The sequence below is a fragment of the Propithecus coquereli genome, unplaced genomic scaffold, assembly GCF_000956105.1.
Source record: "Propithecus coquereli isolate 6110/MARCELLA unplaced genomic scaffold, Pcoq_1.0 Scaffold3, whole genome shotgun sequence".
NCBI lineage: Eukaryota > Metazoa > Chordata > Mammalia > Primates > Indriidae > Propithecus > Propithecus coquereli.
The window spans coordinates 2,039,018-2,062,126 of NW_012148618.1; the positions used below are offsets into that span (position 1 = coordinate 2,039,018).

At 37.4% G+C, this 23,109-nt stretch overlaps 1 protein-coding gene across 1 annotated transcript in view; it reads left to right on the forward strand.

Annotated features, from left to right (window-relative positions):
- Positions 1 to 23,109, forward strand: part of SUPT16H (suppressor of Ty 16 homolog (S. cerevisiae)) — a 36,063-nt gene that overhangs the window by 8,601 nt on the left and 4,353 nt on the right. Inside the window, exons 2-22 of the mRNA XM_012649440.1 lie at positions 4,613 to 4,705; positions 5,579 to 5,749; positions 6,433 to 6,585; positions 7,116 to 7,262; positions 8,029 to 8,180; positions 8,868 to 9,040; positions 10,383 to 10,473; positions 11,927 to 12,000; positions 12,135 to 12,247; positions 13,158 to 13,223; positions 13,335 to 13,430; positions 13,516 to 13,631; positions 13,719 to 13,872; positions 14,423 to 14,550; positions 15,046 to 15,181; positions 15,287 to 15,413; positions 15,653 to 15,771; positions 16,711 to 16,836; positions 17,170 to 17,282; positions 17,602 to 17,677; positions 18,325 to 18,494. Coding sequence (XP_012504894.1) covers positions 4,613 to 4,705; positions 5,579 to 5,749; positions 6,433 to 6,585; positions 7,116 to 7,262; positions 8,029 to 8,180; positions 8,868 to 9,040; positions 10,383 to 10,473; positions 11,927 to 12,000; positions 12,135 to 12,247; positions 13,158 to 13,223; positions 13,335 to 13,430; positions 13,516 to 13,631; positions 13,719 to 13,872; positions 14,423 to 14,550; positions 15,046 to 15,181; positions 15,287 to 15,413; positions 15,653 to 15,771; positions 16,711 to 16,836; positions 17,170 to 17,282; positions 17,602 to 17,677; positions 18,325 to 18,494 — 2,594 coding nt within the window. The remainder of the gene's footprint in view (positions 1 to 4,612; positions 4,706 to 5,578; positions 5,750 to 6,432; positions 6,586 to 7,115; positions 7,263 to 8,028; positions 8,181 to 8,867; positions 9,041 to 10,382; positions 10,474 to 11,926; positions 12,001 to 12,134; positions 12,248 to 13,157; positions 13,224 to 13,334; positions 13,431 to 13,515; positions 13,632 to 13,718; positions 13,873 to 14,422; positions 14,551 to 15,045; positions 15,182 to 15,286; positions 15,414 to 15,652; positions 15,772 to 16,710; positions 16,837 to 17,169; positions 17,283 to 17,601; positions 17,678 to 18,324; positions 18,495 to 23,109) is intronic.

Here is a 23,109-nt window from a genome sequence, read left to right on the forward strand (position 1 = left end):
CACTCTGTTGCCCTGAGTAGAGTGCAGTGGCGTCATCGTAGCTCCCTTTAACCTCAAACTCCTCGGGTCAAGCAATCCTCCTGCCTCAGCCTCCTAAGTAGCTGGGACCACAGGTACGCACCACAACATCCAGCTAATTTTTCTTATTTTATTTTTCCAGAGATGGGGTTTTACTCTGTTGCCCAGGCTGGAATGCAGTGGTGCAATCATAGTTCACTGAAGCCTCGAACTTCTTGGCTCAAGCAATGCTGCCCCAGCCTCCCAAGTAGCTAGGACTATAAGTGTGCGTCACCACACCTGTTTACTTGTTTTTGTTTTTGGTAAAGACAGGATCTCACTATGTTGCCCAGGCTGATCTGGAACTCCTGGGCTCAGGCAACCCTTCCACCTTGGCCTCCCAAAGTTCTGGGATTGCAGAATTGTACCCGGCCAACTCTTAATTCTCACAGTAACACTTGTAGATAAGAAGATTCAGAAGACTGGAGCACAGAAAGGTTATGTTAAAAAAAGTGATGGAGCCAAGGCACTCTGCCTTCAGAGTGAGCCCTTACCCAGCAGGCGGACTGTTTCCCTAAATACAGAAGACAGACTGACAATTTGATACCTATTGCTTGTAGTTGCTGAAAGAAATTTCCAGTAAATTTAAGAAGTCCCAGTATTAACATCCTACCTGAAAAGATCGTCAGGTGACCCTAAGTCTCCTGACAGCTAAAAATCAGAAACCTTGCAAAGAAATCCAGTTTTATCTTTAGGACCCTAGTAAAGGTACTCTTTTACCTGATTTGTTAACTGAAAGAGAGATAGTAGACAAATAGTAACTTTACTTATTATTCTATACTGATTATATCCTAATGAAAAAATATGTATTTTAAACTAACTTAATGTATTTTAATTATATTTTACTTTCAGCACCATTTTTTTATTTTAAAAACCTAGCCGGGCGCGGTGGCTCACGCCTGTAATCCTAGCACTCTGGGAGGCCGAGGCGGGCGGATTGTTTGAGCTCAGGAGTTCGAAACCAGCCTGAGCAAGAGCGAGACCCCGTCTCTACTAAAAATAGAAAGAAATTAATTGGACAACTAAAAATATATATATAGAAAAAATTAGCCGGGCATGGTGCCGCATGCCTGTAGTCCCAGCTACTCGGGAGGCTGAGGCAGTAGGATTGCTTGAGCCCAGGAGTCTGAGGTTGCTGTGAGCTAGGCTGACGCCACGGCACTCACTCTAGCCCGGGCAACAGAGTGAGGCTCCGTCTCAAAAAAAAAAAAAAAAAGCCTAAATCATTATTACTAGTGTAGGACTGCCTATGTATATGTGTGAGAATTTTGAGGATGCCAAGTCTTGATAATGAAATTTTGAATATGGTGATGGATACTGCACTTCAGTTTTATTGTGATGATTACAGATAATAAAAATTCCCATGTTAACTAAAGAATTGAGATGTGTTTAACAAAAATTTGGGAAGGAGAGAATATTTGGTGTCACAGTGTTAATTTAATGTGTCACAGGAATTTTAGCAATAGTGGTTCTGAAACTTTTTTTGAGGCAGAGTCTCACTCTGTTGCCCTGAGTAGAGTGCAGTGGCGTCATCGTAGCTCCCTTTAACCTCAAACTCCTCGGGTCAAGCAATCCTCCTGCCTCAGCCTCCTGAGTAGCTAGGACTACAGGCACTTGCCACCACGCCTTGCTAATTTTTCTATTTTTAGTAGAGATGGCGTCTCTCTCTTGCTAAGACTGGTCTTGAACTCCTGAGCTCAAGCAGTCTTCCCATCTCGGCCTCCTAGAGTGCTAGGATTACAGGTGTGAGTCACCATATCCTGCCTAGTTCTGAAACATTTTAATAACAGGACCCCTTTATGTTCTTAAAGTTTTTGGGACCCCAAAGAGCCTTTATATAGATTGTGTCAAGTATATAGAGAAAATCTGGCCTCATACATATATGAAACTGGAAAGGGGAGGATAACTTAATAACCTTTTGAGATAATTATGGATATTCTTTGTTACTACACTGAAACTTCAAATGATAATGTCTTAAAAGTTAGTTTAATGTGAAATCTGAAACCATAGCAGTAAACTTCGTTTTCAAGTTGTTGGTCTGTCTTGCCTTTGGTCTTTTACCCATGATTTTGTAGCATTATATATTGCTTATTTGGAAAATATTAGTTCCCTCAATTGTACAGATCTTTCAAATGTTGAAACATTTCATTATATAATACCAAAGAGTCACATATGTTAACATCACCACTGATCTCCTCAGAAAAGTCTTGCATAGGTAGAGAAGCTATTACATTCACAGTGATAGATACAAGTTTTTCAGAATTTTAATTTTTTGACCAAAAGCTCAAATATTATTATTGGTAACACATCAGTTATTTTCCTTGACGTGACAGGTTTGCGTCATTCATTATTGAGCAAAATATATGCCAGATACCCAAGTCTGCTTAAATGGCTAGTTTAGCTTGCTGCTCAAATACTTGTACAAGTGTTTTTCCGTGAGACAGTCATCATATTTAATACTTCAGTGTGTACACAGAAGTGTTTTGTGTATACTCCTTATTTCTTTACATAAAATATTGAAAAGACATATACCCAAGGGCTGGAATTTCATAATATTAATCATTTTTACTACATCAAGGGCATTCTTAAACTTTTTTTTCCTACAAGTGTGTGGTAGTGAAGAAGTATGGTTTGGTGCCACTTCCTTGACTTATAGCAAGTCACTAGCAGTTTTAACTACTGTTATTTTTGGATCATCAGTGAGAGCTAATGATAAAGCTTCTGACCAACCTGAAGGCAAACATTTCTCACCAAAAATCGATGGAGGAATGCATACAGTTTCTATATAGTAACTTTGCATGGTATGATATGTTGTGGGAGAGAAATACAACACAACCCTCAGTTGCTATCATATTTGTATTCTTATTAGCAACCAGAAACCATAAAATGTGGGAGAGTCCTATGTGGGTGTTTATCCTGACTTCAGAGGGGAAGCCAGAATTAACAGTCTTTTGGGTTTATGGAGCAATTCAAGAGTAGCTAATGATTGGAGGACTTACTTGATTTCAAAACTTAATACAAAGCTACAGTGATCAAAACACCATGGTGCTTGCATAAGGATAGACATGTAGATTATTCTGGAATAGAATTGATTTCAGAAATAAACCCATTTACAGTCATTTGATTTTTGACAAGGGTGTCAGGTTAATTCAATGAGGAAAGAATTGTCTTTTCGACAAATGATGCTGAGACAACTGTATCCACATGTAAAAGAATGAAGTTGGGCTGGCCCTCATACCATACACAAAGATTAACTTAAATTGAGTCATAGATCTAAATGTAAGAGCTAAAATTATGAAGCTCTTGTTAAAGTAGAAGAGTAAATCTTCGTGACCTTGGGTTAGGCAAAAACCTTCTTAGATATGATACCAAAGGCACAGGAAAATATTAATAGATAAATTGGACTTCTTCAAAATTAGAAACTTTTGTGCTTCAATGGACACTATGAAGGAAATGAAAAGGCAATGCACAGAATGGGAGAAAATATTTGCAAAATATTTGCAAATCATATCTGGTAATAGACTTGTATCTAGAATGTAAAAACTCTTATAACTCAATAATAAAGCAATAACTTTATTACACAATGGGCAGAGGATCTGAATAGGCATTTCTCTAAAAAGGTATAAAAATTATCAATAATCTCATGAGATGATGCTCAGTATTAGCCATAGGGAAATGCAAATCAGAACTATAGTGAAATACTAATTTACATCCATCAGATGGCTATAAGCAAAAAAAGATAATAATGAATGTTGCCCAGCATGTAGAAAAATTGGAGCCCTCACACAGTCTTGTTAGGAATGTAAAATGGTACAGTCGCTTCAGAAAACAACCTGGTGATTCCTCCAAAAGTTAAACAGTTACCATCTGACCCAGAGGTTCCTCTCTTAGTTCCTCTCTTACCCAAGAGATACATGTCCACACAAAAATCTGTACACAAATGTTCACAGCAGCATTATTCATTAAAAAAAAATGGAAACCTGAGCATCCAGCAGCTGATGAATGGATAGGTAAAATGTGGTATATGAAATATTCAGCAATAAAGAGAATGTAGTATTGATAGATGCTACAACACAGATGAACCTTGGAAACAGTGAAAGAAGTGAAATAAGCCAGAGAGAGAGGCCACATTTTATGATACCATTTATATGAATTGTCCAGAATAGACAATCCATAGAGACAGAAATTAGATTAGCAGTTGTCTAGGGCTGGGGAGCAGGCAGGGATAGATGGAGAATGATTGCTGAAGTACAGAGTTTCTTTTGGGAGAGGAAAATGTTCCAAAATTAGATTGTGGTGATAATTGCTTAATTCTGAATATACTAAAAACCATTACATTGTATACTTTAAATGGGTGAATGTATGTTCATTCTATCTCAATAAAGCTGTTTAAAAAATAAAGAGAACTAATAGCTGTGAGGTTGCCAAGCAGGCATGTACCTTCAGCTTGGAATTTCTATTAGGAAAAAATTATACATACTCTGGGTAAATACTGAAGTCTATTCCTATTTTGCTAGTGTGAAAAGAAAGTGACTAAATTACCCATTCTTTTCAGAAAGGAGAAGATGAATATGCCAACGTTGATGCTATTGTTGTATCAGTGGGTGTCGATGAAGAAATTGTTTATGCCAAATCAACTGCCTTACAGGTGAGAGGTTTACAGGCATTTTTAGCACTTAGAGTCATTGAATCATCTGCACTGTTCAGTATGGTGAAAATGCAATTCCTCAGGCCTACCAGCTGTGTTTAAGGTACTCAGTAGTGACTACCAGCAGATACAGAATATTTCCATCATCACATAAAGTTCAGTTGGATTTAGCACTGATTTAAGACAGAAGGAAAATGTATCAATCAATATGGATTTAACTGCATATAACAGAGAAACCTGAATAACAATGGGTTAAACAAAATGTTTTCTCATATATAGTCTTCAAGGACCGAGGCTTTCTGCATGGTGCAAAATGGCTGCTGGAGCTCCCGCTTATTCATCTGCATTCCAAGCAGAAGAAGATGAGAGACCTCCTTCTGTTTTTAAGAAAACTTGTTTGAAGTCCTATGCAGTACTTCCACTTATGATTTGTTGGCCCTACTTAACTGAGAGAAAGGATGGGAAATAGAGTTTTCATGCTTGGTTGTGTGCCCAGCTCAAAATCCAAAGTCTTTGACAGAAGAGAGAAATGAATAATTGGTGGGCCATTAGCAGTCTTTGTGGAGGTAGAATGCACAGTTCCCTGAGGTTATTACTCTGTCTGATTTGATGGTTTTTATTATGGAATAGTTCAGGCATATAAAAGTAGATAAAATAATATTAATACATTAAACCCCCATGTGCCCATTATCTTATTCTAACAAATTGTCAACTGGTAAATTTCATTTCATTTATATCCACATCAAGGCTCTCCCACCTCACATTATTTTGAAGTTGATCTCAGATGTCTTATTTTATCTATAAATGTTTCTATATGCGTCCATTAATTTTTTTATCTGTAAATACTGCCATTATTCTTGTCTTTTCCCATAGACATGGCTTTTTGGTTATGAACTAACTGATACTATCATGGTCTTCTGTGATGACAAAATCATTTTTATGGCTAGCAAGAAAAAAGTGGAGTTCTTGAAACAGATTGCCAACACTAAGGGCAATGAGAATGCTAATGGAGCCCCCACTATCACACTGCTGATACGAGAAAAGGTCAGGATTAATAAAAAATGTGTCATAAGTGTGAAAGAATGTTTAAAAATGATGAACAGAAATGCCTTATGGGAATTTAAAAGGATGCAAGGGGAAAGTTGTACTTGACTGTAATTGTAATTACATGGTCTGTCACATCTTCATTGTTAGTCGGGAAGGAAAGAATTCAATGACTTTATCAGTTCTGCAGCAAGACAAATGGGCTATAAAATTCTGGTGAATACTAACTTTATCTGTCCATTCTCGAAGACGTTTGGTATGTTTTCATCTGAGTACCCTAAGTAGAACAAATAACCTTAAATATCCTTATGGAAACTTAGACATACCTTCTTTCCAGTTTTGATCAAATGTGTTCTTTTTTGTCATACTGCCCACCCAACATAAGGATTTTTTATCAGAATATTGTTTACCTATGTGTTTGAGTTTCTTAGCTGTTCCTGAAGAAAAAGAATAGCTTTGTCAACTTATGGCACTTTCACTTAAGTATATAAAAATATAGAAAAGAAATTTTGTGCTAAGTTTTGATATGTTGCAATTTACCCTAAAGAAGTAGGTGGGGATGGAGGGAAAATTTATTCCTTCCATAGTTTAGAATATTCCTTTTTGCCTATTACTAGTAGAACATATATGTCTAATTTTAAAAGTAATTAACAGACCCCTTTTCTTTCCTGTGGCACTCATAGAACGAAAGTAATAAGAGCAGCTTCGACAAAATGATTGAAGCCATTAAAGAAAGCAAGAATGGCAAGAAGATTGGTGTGTTCAGCAAAGACAAATTCCCTGGAGAGTTCATGAAGAGCTGGAATGACTGCCTCAACAAAGAGGGCTTTGACAAAGTAAGAATACTACTAGAACGTAGCAAATTGAGAGTTGAGAAGACAGAAGTGTGACGGGCTTCCCTAACAGTGTAGGACGTTTGTTTTGAGAAAACTGGGTATTCACATTTTTATCCCCTTTGGCTGAGCAGTGTGCCAGTTTTGACTTTTCAGTCAGGAAATGGGGCATATAGGAGATAGACCATCCAATTTCGGTTTAGAAACTGAGAAAATCTGTTGTCCAAAAAATATATTTATTTTCTTTCTTCCCTGCCTTCATGCCTGTCTTCCTTTGTCAGCCTTTACAAAAACCTCTAGAGAGGGACCTTTACGTTTTAAGTAATAGCTTAATGCCTTTTAGAACACACATGATGACCTTGCAAATATCTATCTCAAATGTTTATTCAAGAAGAGAATATTTGAATATTTTGCAAACTACTGAAAAATAGTTTGCTACCAAGTATTATCACTGATAATATTCAAATTGGGAGAAATGCACATCTCTAGCAGTTCTGTATTTGCATGTTAGAAACTTATCACTCTAACTGCAGATAGATATCAGTGCAGTTGTGGCATATACCATCGCTGTAAAGGAGGATGGGGAGCTGAACCTAATGAAGAAAGCAGCCAGCATCACATCTGAGGTCTTCAACAAATTCTTCAAGGAAAGAGTAATGGAAATAGTTGATGCAGATGAGGTAAATGGAGAGGGAAGGGTCTTTTTACTGTTTTTTGTGTTTTTTTGTTTTTGAGACAGGGTCTTACTCTGTTGCCAATGCAGTGGTGTCATCATAGCTCACAGCAACCTCAAACTCCAGGGTCAAGGGATCCTCCTGCCTCAGCCTCCCAAGTAGCTGGGACTATAGGCAATTGCCATCACCCCCAGCTAATTTTTTTTTTGGTATTTTATAAAGACAGGGTCTCGTTATATTGCTCAGGCTTCTTTTTTTCTTTTAGAGTCGGGGTCTTGCTCTTGCTCAGGCTGGTTTCAAACTCCTGAGCTCAAGCAGTCCTCCCGCCTCGGCCTCCCAAAGTGCTAGGATTATAGGCGTGAGCCACCATGCCCTGCCTCAGTCTTCTGTTTACTGTTTTAATGAAGCAGTAATAAATCCCTACCCTGCAAATTTTTTGGTGTATGTCCAGCTTCCTTTGACACTTAAGTTGGTGGTAACTGTGTCATCTCTTTCAAAATAACTGTAAACTTGCAGTATGATTTCTTGAGGTTACCTCTTATTTTACTCGAGAATCCTTGGAATAGCTACGAATCCCACATATAGTTCTCCAAATTTGCTTTGCATGTATGCCAGTATATTATCTGGCACATAAATCATTTCATAAGACTTTTATCTTTTACATCATCCTATATGATTATCAGGATATGTGTTATTTTCAAATGATAACATCCAAATACACCTCTTTGCCACCCTGTAATAAGTGTTACTTTATTTGTGGGTACTCTTACAGAAAGTTCGACACAGCAAACTGGCTGAGTCTGTGGAAAAGGCCATTGAAGAGAAAAAATACCTAGCTGGGGCAGACCCTTCTACTGTGGAAATGTGTTATCCTCCTATCATTCAGAGTGGCGGCAACTATAATCTCAAGTTCAGTGTGGTGAGGTAAGTATGAGAACTTCATAATATAGCAATGAGAGCACTTTAACTTTTGGCCTGTATTTTCTTTGACTCATTCCAGAATTCTGAAAAGTAGGAGACAGAATAAGCAGTAGTCTGCCTTCCATATTTTCTTGTTTTATTCTGTGCATATTTCTGTTTTATTTCACATAATTATTCATTTCTTTAGCCTTTGATTGTAAGCATTTTTCCAAATTCTTGAAAATACTAGAAAAATGTAAAACATGCTAAAAAAATTTAAATAACTGTATCATAATGTAATTCCTGTTCTAATTTTAAAAAATATTGTAAAGAATGCAGTTCTTCCTGGTGGGTCTGAAGAGGCTAATTATACACCATAATTCATAGAGTATTAGTGTATAACTGACTGCTCATAGCTATGCTGTTAGACTATAATGGATTCAATACAGTATATCCTTTGTATTTTTAGAATATAGTACTCACCTTCTTACTGAATTTTTAGCCTAAAAGTTTTAGTTATTAGTTTTTATTCCAGAGCCTTTGTAAACTACTTTGTTTAAAAAAAAAAAAAAAAAAAACAAGTTTAGGTCCTTATTCAGCCACAGCTTTGGAGTATAGGAGGGGAAAGTAATGATTACAAATGTTGGATGCCGTAATACCATGGACTTTGATAGTTTGGGCAATAAAATGCTTTCTTTTTTTGGTCTCTAGTGACAAGAATCATATGCATTTTGGGGCCATCACTTGTGCCATGGGTATTCGCTTCAAATCTTACTGCTCCAACCTTGTTCGCACCTTGATGGTTGACCCTTCTCAGGAAGTTCAAGAAAATTACAACTTTTTACTCCAGCTTCAAGAGGAGTTGCTAAAGGAATTAAGACATGGTGAGGTGCCTTAGAAAAGAAGGTTTGGAAATCATGTAACAAAAATATTAACATTTATGTGAAATTATATCCTTGAGGTGCTCATATTAAAAATAGAGCAAGATTTACTTTAGGTCTTGAATCTGCTTTTCTTTCAGGCATGAGTGATCGTTGTGGTTTACGTTGATGTTTGCAGAAATCTCTCTTGACTTGTTAGGCCTCTATTTTCAAATCTTAATAAAATATTGACACCTTGGCCATATTACTCTTCCTTAGTTTAGAAAGTTCTGAGAGCTAGTATCTATACCAACAGAATGTATAACGTTAATCCTGCATAGAATGGATTCCAAGGATACTAAGAACCTTAGAGTGAGAATAGAACTAGTAATAGAACCCTGCTAAGAAAGCAGGTAATTATCTGAAAAGACAGCAGAGTGCTTGACTGCTCTTTTGCCTTGGAGTCTACATTCTTAGTTGGCTTAGTGGAACTTTTTGCTTACCATCTTTCAACTATTTTGTAAGCCCACCCATATTGCCCAGAGCTCTGGGCACCATTCCTCCACAGTATCTCTAAGTCAGTCTTAAGAAATCCTGTTGGGAATCAGCCATAGATAGTTCACTGAGGATAAAGAGCCCCCTGAGGCCACCCTATCCAGACTACTCTGGCTTGACATATCCATTCATAGCCTAGATCCTAAAAAAGAAAGACCAGAATCCTTCTAAAAGTAATTCACCCATTTAGCAATGAAAGGAACAGGCCTACCACAAGGGCCTGTTTTTCAAAATGTTTAGTAACTTCAGTGTGACTGGGTGTGGTGGGTTATACCTGTAATCCCAGCACTTCTGGGAGGCTGAGGCAGGAGATCACTTGAGGCTAGGGGTTCAAGACCCTACAAAAAATTTTTTAAGAAATGAGTCAGACGTGGTGGTATATGCCTGTAGTACCAGCTAGTAGGAAGGCTGAAGTGGGGTATCACCTGAGTCCAGAAGTTCGAGGCTGCAGTGAGCTATGATTGCACCACTGCACTCCAGCCTGGGCAACAGAGCAGGACCCTGTCTCTATAAAAAATAAATAACTTTAATGTGATATCACTTATCAACACTTAAAGTATTTGACTTAGACCAACTGGGGTTTCACAGTCCCCCTGGATCAGTGATTCTCAAACAGTGTCATTAAGAATGAGTAGACTATTTTTAAAAATGCAAATTTCTAGTCCCTATCACCCCTGACACTGCATTACTTATTTCATGCTTTGGGAAACGCTGCCTTAGGGGAGTTAATAGGTAAACAAAAATTTGATTAAAAAATATTTTTGTTTTTTATCTTGAAAAATATTTTCATGTCTCCTTTCTGTCTTACTAGGTGTGAAGATATGTGACGTATATAATGCTGTCATGGACGTGGTCAAAAAGCAGAAGCCAGAGCTGTTAAACAAAATTACCAAAAACCTAGGGTACGCTGTGATGTTCATTGTCACTCAAGTCAATTTTCATGACTCATTGGTCAGTCTGTATTCTTAAGACCAATCGACTGATTCAACTAACATTATGGACTATCACCCTTAACTGTGTGCCAAACACATGCTGTTATCAGAGAAAGTGAGACAGATTGAAGTTCTCCTCCCAGGTATACGGGGTGGAGATTTTTCTAGACCAATGTAGTATTTCATGGCTGGACATGATAGGTCACGCCTGTAATCCTAGCACTTTAGAAGGCTAAGACAGGAGGATTGCTTGAGGTTGCAGTGAGATGTGGTGACACCAGTGCACTCTACCCCAATCAACAGAGAGGGACCCTGTATCCCAAAAAAAGTAGTGTTCTAGCCATTGGGTGTTCCAGGATCAAATTACAAATATTGGGAGATACTGCATACTATATTTCCTCTCTCTGTTCACATTTGCAAATTAAATATTCTGAGATGTCCTAATGTTCGAAGTGTTTTTTTTTTATTTTTTAATCCATTGCTTCTCAAATGTATTTGCCATTGAACACCTAGAAATACCTAATAACATACCACAGAACAAAGGACATTTTGGGAAACAAAACTCTAGGCATCTCTTTAGATGAAAGCTAGTCTGGGGTATATAGTTTCTTTCTGGACTTCTCTAGACAAGAGGAAATACACTGACCTGTACTGTGTCTTATAAATCTGGCCATTAACATTCTGCTTAAAATTGCTTTTCTTAATCCAGTTATTATTGTCTTACTGATATACCCCTTAACAGTCTTTGCTGAGTTGTTTATAGGAACACTCCTCACTGGATTTTGTGGTAGAAGATTAAAATTTAAATGTGGGTAAATAAGCTAAAATTAAGAAGGCTTGAGGCCAGGTGCGGTGGCTCACGCCTGTAATCCTAGCACTCTGGGAGGCTGAGGCGGGTGGATCGCTCAAGGTCAGGAGTTCGAGACCAGCCTGAGCAAGAGCGAGACCCCGTGTCTACTAAAAATAGAAAGAAATTATTTGGACAACTAAAAATCTATATAGAAAAAATTAGCTGGGCATGGTGGTGCATGCCTGTAGTCCCAGCTACTCAGGGGGCTGAGGCAGTAGGATTGCTCGAGCCCAGGAGTTTGAGGTTGCTGTGAGCTAGGCTGACGCCAGGGCACTCTACTCCAGGCAACAGAGTGAGACTCTGTCTCAAAAAAAAAAAAAAAAAATTAAGAAGGCTTGACATAATAAATGTTACACAAGATACTTAATTAGGAAATCATTTTTCATCATGGGATTATACAAATTTAAGATGCCAAAGACTATCTTTGAATCCTCTTCTTAACTGACTGGTCAGCAGGGGTAAATCACTTCAATATGTTTGCCTGTGTTATCTTGAAAATTGAAATGAATATTTTATACTTTGTCCATGTTAGACATTTTTTAGCCTATCACTGATGTTTCTATTTCTTTTCAGATTTGGGATGGGAATTGAATTCCGCGAAGGCTCTCTAGTAATCAATAGTAAAAATCAATACAAACTGAAGAAAGGTAAGTTTTACATGCATGCAATAGGATAATACTTTTTTGAGTAATTACCATTAGCTTTATCTCATTTTCTTTATAAATCTTAAATACCTCCATCCTTTCACGGCCACAGACTGATTCCTGTTTTGCTGTTTCAGGGATGGTTTTCAGCATCAATTTGGGGTTCTCAGACCTGACTAACAAGGAAGGGAAAAAACCAGAAGAGAAAACCTATGCCCTATTTATTGGTGACACAGTGCTTGTGGATGAGGTGTGTATTGCCTTGTAAACCTTTGAGTGTTCATGAACTGAATTTTGAGGCACATTTTGGACTTTATGATTTTTTCTTGTCTTTGTTAAATGCTGGCTAAGGGGAGGGATCCATGGGACAGCCTGCCCTAATACAGCTAGGAGTAGAGATTGTATGTAGCCCAGGTACAGGGAATGATTTAAACCAAGCTGGTTATCATGTTGTAGTTTGAACCTTAATAATGATAATATCAGGAACTAATTCCAATAATGGAACTGATTTTTTTATGATAGCATTATTGAGCTATAATTAATATACTATACAATTTACCCACTTACAATGTACAATTTAGTAATTTTTAGTATATTCACAGTTGTGCAGCCTTCAGAAATAAACCTTGAACCCATTAACAGTCACTCTCCATCCTCCCCACCTCCATCCCATCCTCCCCACCTTCACCACTGTTCATATAAATTCATTCATACAATATGTGATCTTTTGTGATTGGCTTCTTTCACTTAGCAGGAACTGATTTTTAATAATGGTAGCAAATATTTCGGTGTTTTTATTATAAGCTAAATGCTTTTGTGCATTAACTCATTGAATCCTTACAGTAACCTGTGAAAGTGATACTCTTATTATCCCCGTATACAGATAAAGAAACTGAAGGCACAGAGAACTTTAAGTAACTTGCCAATGTCATAGAGATAGAAAGTGTGCCAGGCCTCAAATCAAGCCTGTGTTCTTAACCAATACCCTAATGTACGCCTCCCAAATTATAGCTCTTGATGAGAGATTGAGGGGATAAAAACTATATTAATTGTCAAAGATTTTAGTATACGGAAGATTCAAAGGATTGCCCAGCTTTCTACTAAGTTAGAAAGTGAAAGTGCTTCTTTTAAATTAGATGTCTGAATTCTTTTTATTTTAGGATGGCCCAGCCACTGTTCTCACTTCTGTGAAGAAGAAAGTGAAGAATGTGGGGATTTTTCTAAAGGTAGGAAGAAGATAAATGAGTAGTATAGGAAGTACAGTGTAGTGAAGAAATTTAACCATTTTGGCTAAAAACTGTTAAAATGATTTTTCTTACTATGACTCTTTCCCATAGAATGAAGACGAGGAAGAAGAGGAAGAGGAGAAAGATGAGGCAGAGGACCTTTTGGGAAGAGGTTCTCGGGCAGCATTACTTACAGAAAGAACACGAGTGAGTTTACTGTTTTAAATTACAGTGATCTCTCGGCTATCGTGTGGTTCACGTGTTCTGATAACTCGGGTTTTCTATTCATTAGAATGAGATGACTGCAGAAGAGAAGCGAAGAGCGCATCAGAAGGAACTGGCAGCTCAACTCAATGAGGAAGCAAAGAGGCGATTGACTGAGCAGAAGGGAGAACAGCAGATTCAGAAGTAAGAGTTTACATTGAACAGTAAGATTGTTTTAGGATTATGTGTAACTGCAGAAATTTCTCAATTTTTTTTTTTATCCCACTCCAGAGCTCGCAAATCTAACGTGTCCTATAAAAACCCGTCTCTGATGCCTAAGGAACCACATATTCGGGAAATGAAGATCTATATTGATAAAAAATACGAGACTGTAATAATGCCTGTGTTTGGCATTGCAACACCTTTTCATATTGCCACAATCAAGGTACTAATATTCATTGCACCAGGTTTCATCCATACGATTTCTTAAAACATTACTTGTGCGTACATAAATAATCTGGCTGCCTCATCTCTCCCATTCTGCTACTTCAGACTCTACCCCTCTTCCTTCACTGATTTCCCACTCTCTCTTATCCCTTGCTACCATTCCCCTTCCAGTTTTCACTTTCTAGAAAGCTAAACTAGCCTAGAAACATGATTTGCCTATCTTCCCTTAAAGTTTTTAAGCATTGTTTAACTTGGAATTGTATGCATGATACAAGGTACTTTTAGAATTCAGTAACTCTTTTGGGAAACACATTTGGTTATATTTTTTAAAACTCGTACATGCACGGTGTGTGTGTGTGTGTATGTGTTTTCAATTTAGATTGAGATTTACCGGTTAAACTCTTGAGAGCAGTCAACTGGTGATTCCTAACTTAATTTAGCTTCTCTAATAACTACTAATCTTTATCTAGGAAAGAAACCTGATATTTGGGGGGAAGGGTATTGTTTTGTTTTTTTGGTTTTTTTATGTTCTTCCTTTCTTTCAATAGAATATAAGTATGTCTGTGGAAGGAGATTATACTTACTTGCGAATCAACTTCTACTGCCCAGGCAGTGCTCTGGGCAGGAATGAGGGCAACATCTTTCCTAACCCTGAAGCAACTTTTGTCAAGGAAATGTGAGTCCCCAGGAAAACCACCATCCCTAAATCCCTGCTGGCTGACATGGTACCCAGAAACATTTCATTCTCTGTCCCATGTTCTCCCCTACCTAGTAAATGACAAAGCCCTCCTCAGTGGCACTAGTTAAAGATAAGATCACCTCACTGACTTTGTATTATTTTGAGGATTGACCTTAATTTAGAATCCTCGAAATATTTTATGCTTACTCCACATTCTGTTCTTTCATGGTATGGAATGGGGTAATTGGGGATGTTATTCCAGATTTGAAAAACGAAAATGTGATTTCTCTCATCCCAGTGATTTAGCCATTTATAACATTCTCCATTTAAGAGAGAAGAAAAGGGAGAGTTTTCAGCTTTCTAGACATTTATCACCATTCACTGGTACATTTTTCTCTTAAGAGCTATTAAGCCAGTTATAAAATACAGTAATAGGTGTAGGTGACCTGGCCGGATAAAGAAACTTCTTTAAGTGCTTTCCCTTTTCTATAGTACATACCGAGCTTCAAATATGAAGGCACCTGGAGAACAGACAGTACCAGCCTTGAACCTTCAGAATGCTTTTCGAATTATAAAAGAAGTACAGAAACGTTATAAGACTCGAGAAGCAGAAGAGAAAGAGAAGGAGGTGAGCCTGAACACAGATAAAGCACCTTTGCGCAAAAGGATGAGTGTGTTTTGTTGGGACATGTAAAGATATATGAGGATTCACATTCATTTTCTTTTTGCTTAGGGCATTGTGAAACAAGACTCATTGGTGATTAATCTTAACCGGAGTAATCCCAAACTGAAAGATCTGTACATTCGCCCAAACATTGCCCAAAAGAGGATGCAGGGCTCACTGGAGGCCCATGTCAATGGTATGGATGATCTCTTATGTGCCGGGCTGTCTTCAGGCGCACATTTGTAAGAGTGACAAGATAATATAATGTGACAAGGAAATGCTGGGAGGAATCCACTTATGTTGCTGTATGACTAGAAGGAGAGAAAAGCTCTGTACAGCTGTTGGTGTTTACTCCGACCCTATTCAAGTCAGCCAGAAGACATGCAGTGCTTTTTGGCCTAACCTAAAATGACACTTCTTCATTCTTTTCCCCAGGTTTCCGCTTCACATCTGTTCGAGGAGACAAAGTGGATATTCTGTACAATAACATCAAGCATGCTTTGTTCCAGCCCTGTGATGGAGAAATGATTATTGTCTTACACTTTCACCTCAAGGTATACCTTTCTGCTTAACTATCAGGGAGCTCTTGGGCAAAATACTTAACTTCTCTCAGCTTCTTTCCTATAAAATAATGATGGAAAACATCACATGTCACTACGATCATTAAGGTGATTAAATAAAATAATGTTCATGAAGTCCACAGTGCCTGCCATCTAGAAGGTGCTAATAAGCACGTGTTCCTGTGGTGTGGTATATTATGACCAGCAACCATATAATATATTCTCCACGTTCCTGTTTCTAAAATAGAAAAATTTGTCTTATGACTTAGATCTGGTAAAAAATAAAATAAAATAGAAAATTTTGCTTTAGACAAAATTTGTTACCAGCATAGTCTCCAAAGTCCCTATAATAAATAGGAGTACTTTTAAAAATGTACAGTCTTGGCCGGGCGCGGTGGCTCACACCTGTAATCCTAGCACTCTGGGAGGCCGAGGCGGGTGGATTGTTTGAGCTCAGGAGTTCGAAACCAGCCTGAGCAAGAGCGAGACCCCGTCTCTACTAAAAATAGAAAGAAATTAATTGGACAACTAAAAATATATAGAAAAAAAATTAGCCGGGCATGGTGGCGCATGCCTGTAGTCCCAGCTACTCGGGAGGCTGAGGCAGAAGGATTGCTTGAGCCCAGGAGTGTGAGGTTGCTGTGAGCTAGGCTGACGCCATGGCACTCTAGCCCGGGCAACACAGTGAGACTCTGTCTCAAAAAAAAAAAAAATGTACAGTCTTTCACATTCCCAAACATTATTATTTATGATGACACCAGGCATGGGTTAATTATTTTTGCATGCACGCTGTGGAGACTCAAATTTGGATCACTGCCATTTCTGACACAGATATTTTTATATTTTCGTGTTTACTCACAATTTTCCTTTTTGTATGTTGGATATCCTAAGTCTTCTGACTTCTATCTTGTTCTCTCTGCTTTATGCGATCAGAATGCCATCATGTTTGGGAAGAAGCGGCACACAGATGTGCAGTTCTACACAGAAGTAGGAGAGATAACCACGGATTTGGGGAAACATCAGCATATGCATGACCGAGATGACCTCTATGCTGAGCAGGTCTGTGAAATTTAGTATGGTATTTATAGGGTAGTGAGGTAGGATGAAGTCCAGATCTGAGCTCAGGAATTGTTATATTTTATACAAAACAACTTCCGAATCTGTGCAGAACAACTCAAGTATTTGCTGAGGTGATGCAGTATAATGCCTTATGTATCAGAGTTAGGTTGCAGACACAGCTTGATAGTTAATAGTGTGGTGGCCTTAAATAGGGTGTATGTACTTAATGTTATCATAATTATGAGAATTAAGAACTACAAAAGCACTTAAGACTTTCTGAGGGGAGGTACAATTAATAACATGATGGCTACAGTTAATATTTTTCTTCTACAGATGGAACGAGAAATGAGGCACAAACTGAAAACAGCCTTTAAAAATTTCATTGAGAAAGTAGAAGCTCTAACTAAGGAGGAACTGGAATTTGAAGTGCCTTTTAGGGACTTGGGGTAACATATCTCATCTTTTTGGCCTGAAGTTTCACTGCTCTGCCTGTTAGAAAAATGGATTATTCTTCCTTTAATAGTGATTGAACATATCATATCCCTTTTTCCTATGACTAATAATCTTTGCAGTATGCACTCCCTCTTGAAAATTTTTGAGGATTTGGGTAAGTGGCCAATTCTGAGGCTTCCTCTGGAGATGAATCTCCAGTGAGTATGCTAGAGCCATGTTTGCAATGGAGAAAGGGAAGAGTTTGCTGTGGCAGCAGCAGTTTCTCTTGTGATGAGCTCAGTCTTTATGAGTTTCTTCTCTATTCTCTTTCAGATTTAATGGAGCTCCCTATAGGAGCACCTGCCTCCTGCAGCCCACTAGTAGTGCGCTGGTAAATGCCACAGAATGGGTCAGTATTTCTTACCTCTGTTTAGTAAAATTGTTAAACAAGAAAGGAGGGTAGGTGTTTTGCTCTTAATTATTGTGATTTTCCTTTCTTTTCTTTTTTTTTGGAGACAGAGTCTTACTCTGTTACCCAGGCTGGAGTGCAGTGGCATGATAATAGCTCAATACAACTTCAACTCTTGGGCTCAAGCAGTCCTGCCTCAGCCCCCTGAGTAGCTGGGACTACAGGCATGTGCCACTATGCCTGACTAATTTTTTTATTTTTTGTAAAGATGAAGTTGTCTTGTTGCCCAGGCTGGTCTCGAACTCCTGGCCTCAAGCATTCCTCCTGCCTTGGCCTCCCAGAGTGATAGAATTATAGGCGTGAGCCACCACCTTGCAGGCCAGAACAAATGATTCTTTAAGTCTCTGTAAATAGTTTCTTTTGAATAGTTACTTTGTGTAGCTTCCTCAAATTTATTCTCCTTGTGAGAATACTTTGATCTTACAGATCTTTTTATTGGGTCTTCTTACTATGTAGTACTGCTTCAGTCTTTCACCAGAAAACAACTTAGTAATCCTTTCTGTGGTGATTCAGATCCTGAAAGTATTTGAAAATACAAGTACTTTAGGGGAAATATTTATGCTAATGGTCCAGTTCCTCCCTGACAGCCACCTTTTGTGGTGACATTGGATGAAGTGGAGCTGATACACTTTGAGCGGGTCCAGTTTCACCTGAAGAACTTCGATATGGTAATCGTCTACAAGGACTACAGCAAGAAAGTTACAATGATCAATGCCATTCCTGTTGCCTCTCTTGACCCCATCAAGGAATGGTTGAAGTAAGTAAATCTGCCAGCAATCTCCCATTTACTCCATAAGCCCTATGTTATAGAATTCAAGTGTGGTTTGTTGTACATAAAATCTACTAATGTACTTAAGGTGAGACTGCCTTTGCATTGAGTTATAGACCAGGACTTGAAAATTTGGAATCCATCAGATACGGGGCTGATCATTTTTTCCTGAATACCTAACATTAGTTTATGGATACTTGCACAAGGAAAATCAAAATCTAAGATGTTTTTTGAGTCTACTTGACAGATGTATGAAATGTCTATACACATGTGTAATTATTTGCACAAAGCAGATGGCATAGTTCTTACTAGTTCCCCATTTTTACTGAAAGATGAGATAGAAATTTTTAACATCCATGTACTCATCCTTTAAGTTAAAAAATTTTAATATGGAAATACCAGAATTGCAGTAAATAGAGATGTCACCCCTCAGTAAAAAGGGTGATGCTTGCATAGCCATGAGTATAGTTTGCTCTGCCCTTCTCCACTTCTCATTATCTGGGAAGGGGAAGAGGCTATAAATGTAAATCTCTTCTTACGAAATTGGTTGCAAACTTATAAACAAGCTGAGAAAAATAGAAATTGTATGGTTTCCGTAAGGATTTTCTTAAGAAACATGCAGATAGGTGATGTAAGATCTCAAATATTATGTATAAATATATATGACCTTTAATCAGCTTTCTTAAGGTACAATTTCATATAATAAAATGCACCAATTTATATGATACAAGTTTTAACAAATGTATACAATCTAATATCCACCATTACAATCAGGATATAGAATGTTTTCGTTACTCCAAAGTTCCTCATACCCCTCTTTTAGTCATTCCTCTTCCTCAACCCCATCCTAGTTTCTAACACCATACATTTTGCCTCTTCTAGAATTTTACATAAATAGAATTGTACAATATGTAATTTTTTTGTATCTTGCATCCTTCACTTAGCATAATGCTTTTGGAATTTATCCAAGTTGATGAAATCTGATCATCTTTTACTTTTGTATTTAGTACTTCTGTTTTTTATGTCCTATCTTATACATTTTGCCTATCCCAAGTTATAAAAATTTTCTCTTCTGGAGTTTATAGGTTTGGGGCTTATATATTTATGTTTGTGATCCATTTCAAGTTACATTTTATTGTGGTATAAGGTTCAAGTTACATACTTTGCATATAAATAGCCAATTATTCTGACATCATTTATCAAAAAGATTATCTCTTCCCCATTGAATTACATAGCATCCTTGTAAAAAAAAAAAAACAAAAACAAAAAACAAAAGAAACAATTGACCATGTAAGAGATGGTCTGTTTCTAGACCGTGTTCTTTTTCATTAGTATATGTCTGTCATTATACAAGTATCATACTGCTTAGATTGTGTTATAGCTTCATAGTTACTGTTGAAATCACATAGTGTAAGTCTTCTACCTTTATTCTTTTTCACAATTATTTTGGATATTTTATATAAATTTTAGAATCATCTTGTTCATTTCCTCAAAAAAGCCTGCAGTAATTTCAGTAGTTTGCATTGAATCTGTACCTTAATTAGGGAAGAATTAGCATCAGAACAATATTGAGTCTTCTTTTTTTTTTTTTTTTTTTTTTATTTCAGGGTATTATGAGGATACAAACATTTTGGTTACATTTTATGTCTTTGCCTCACCCAAGCGAGAGTCAGAGGCATGCCCTTCCCCTCTACAATGCTCACCATGTCCTTTAGTTGTGGGTTTACCTCCCCCCATCCCCCTAATCCATGGAGAATATTACTGCCATGTGAGCACCTTAGTGTTCATCAGTTAGTACCAATTTGAAGGCGAGTACAAGTGGAACCCACTCTTCGATCTCGTGATACTTCACTTCAGATAATGGGCTCAAGTGCAATCCAGGAAAATATAAGAGGTGCTAGATCACTGTCATTTCTTATAATTGAGTAATATTCCATTGTATACATATGCCAGATTTTAATAATCCACTCATGAATTGATGGGCACTTGGGTTGTTTCCACATCCTTGCAATAGTGAATTGTGCTGCCATAAACATTCGTGCAGATGTCTCTATTGTGGCATATCTTTTGCTCTTTTGGGTAGATGCCTAATAGTGCTATTGCTGGATCAAATGGTGTTTCTATTTTTGGCTCTCTGAGGTATCTCCAAATTCTTTTCCACAGAGGTTGCACTAATTTGCAGTCCCACCAGCAGTGTAAGAGTGTTCCTGTCTCTCCACATCCTCACCAGCATTTGTTGTTTTGGGATTTTTTGATAGAGGCCAATCTCACTGGGGTTAGGTGATATCTCATTGTGGTTTTGATTTTCATTTCTCTAATGATTAGAGATGTTGAGCATTTTTTTATATGTTTGCTGGCCCTTATTCTGTCTTCTTTTGAATATTGAGTCTTCTAATCTATGAACATGGAATCTCTCTCCATTTATTTAGGTCTTCTTCAGTTTCTTTCAGCAGTGTTTTTTAATTTACAATGTACAGATCTTGTATGTATTTTGTTAAATTTATTCCTAAATACTTCATGCATTTTGAAGTGATTGTAAATGGTATTTTTAAAATTTCAATTTCCAAATATTTGTTTCTAGTATAGAAAAATAGTTGAATTTTTTATATTGACTGCTTATTTCCTATTTATGCAATTGTATTATCTACGAATATAGTTTTGCTTCCTCCTTCAGAGTCTCTGTGCCTTTTATTTTTCTTGCCTTATTGCACTGTCTAGGATTTCTAATACAATAGAAGTTGTGAGAGCAGATATCCTTGTTTTGTTTCTGATTCTGAGAGGAAAGTATACAGTCTTTCACTATTAATATTACCTGTAAGGTTTTATGCAGGGGGGTCTTTTATATTATTTACATATTTACTATTCCCAGTGGTGTTCTTTCCATTGTATAGTTCTAAGCTTCTCTCTGCTTTCATTTTCCTTCTGCCTGATGAACCTCCTTGAGCATTTAAGATGTAGGCTTTCTGGTGACAAATTCTCTCAACTTTTTTCTTGAAAAGTCTTTTATTTCACTTTGATTTCGGAAAGATGTTTTTGCAAATTTTGTAAATTGACAGTCTTTGAGTATTTGACTTAGGTTGCTCCGTTGTCTTCTGGTTTGCAGACTTTTTGATGAGACATCTCCTGTCATTCTTTTTTCCTGTGTACACATTATCTTTTTTCCTCAGGCTGATCTAAGATTTTCTGTTCCTCATTGTTTTTCAGCAGTTAATTAGGTGCTTTGGTGCAGTTTTATGTTTATTCTGCTTGGTGTTTATTGAGCTTCTAAGATATGTGGGTTTATAGCTTTCATCACATTTGGAAATGTTTTGGCCATTATTCTTCAAATATTTTTGTTGTCTCCTCAGTCCTCCCCTCCTTTTTTTCTGAAACTAATCACACAAATATTTTTCATTTCTCTCATCATATTCAGATTTCCCTCTTCCTTCTTGGAGAATATTTATGATAGCTTTTTTAACGTTCTTGTCTGCTACTTCTATCCATCACGTTTGTATTTTCTGAATCTGTTTCTGTTGGTTGATTTTTCTCCTGATACTTCATATACCTGGTAATTTGTGATTGGTTACCAAACATTGTGACTCTATATTTTTGGGTGCTATATTGTGTTATGTTATTTTAAATTTTTTCAATTTTATTCTAGGATACAGTCAAGTTTGATCTTTCAAGGCTTGTTCTGAAATGTTATTAGTGTGAGGTTGGAACAACCTTTAGTCTAGAGCTAATTAGCCTCACTGCTGAGGCAATGCTCTTCTTTACCTAATATCCCTGTATATTGTGAAGTCTTTCTACTGAAGCTGATGGGAAGAAGAATTATTTCTAGTTCTGTGTGAGATCTGGAAATTGCCTGGCCTACTGATTTCCAATACTTCTTTGTGCAGCTCATTATCTTTCATGCATGTGTTGATCAGTCCTTGACCAAAGACTTGGGAAGACACCCCTGCAGATCTCCAGAGCTTTCCCTCCGTGTAACTCTTTCCTCTCTTTCCTCCAGTATTTGCCCCACAAATTCTAGCAGTCTCAGCCTTCCCAAATCTTATTTTCTCTTTCAATTCCTGGAGACCACCAGGTTCTGGTTGAGGGTTATCCCATCCTGCATAGCAGACTGGGAACTGCCATTAGACAGAAAACTGGGACAACAATTATAAAACAACACCTTGTCTGTTTACTTCTTTCACGGATTATAGTCTTGTGCTTTTTATCCAATGTCTGAAAACTATTGCTTCATATTTTGTTTGGTTTTCTAGTTGTTTAAGGTAGAAAAGTAAATCTTGTCCTTGTTACTCCATCATGACTGGAAGTAGAAGTTTCAGTGTACATGATATTACCTAAAGTGCATTTATGCCCGTGGTTCTCAGGCAGGTTTTATGCTGAAGGTTTGTTGTTATCTTTACTACCATCATTCATTTCTTTAGTTGTCTTTTCTTATTCACCCACTTTAACACATTAATTGCCATGTGAGTTGTATTTAACTAGCGTTTAAATACAAATTCACGATCCTGGAGGCTCGTGAATCATACGAAACTCACACATCTCTTTACCTTGGGAGCTATATGAACTGTTTTTCAACTTGCATATAACTCATTCACAGAATACAATAAAAAAT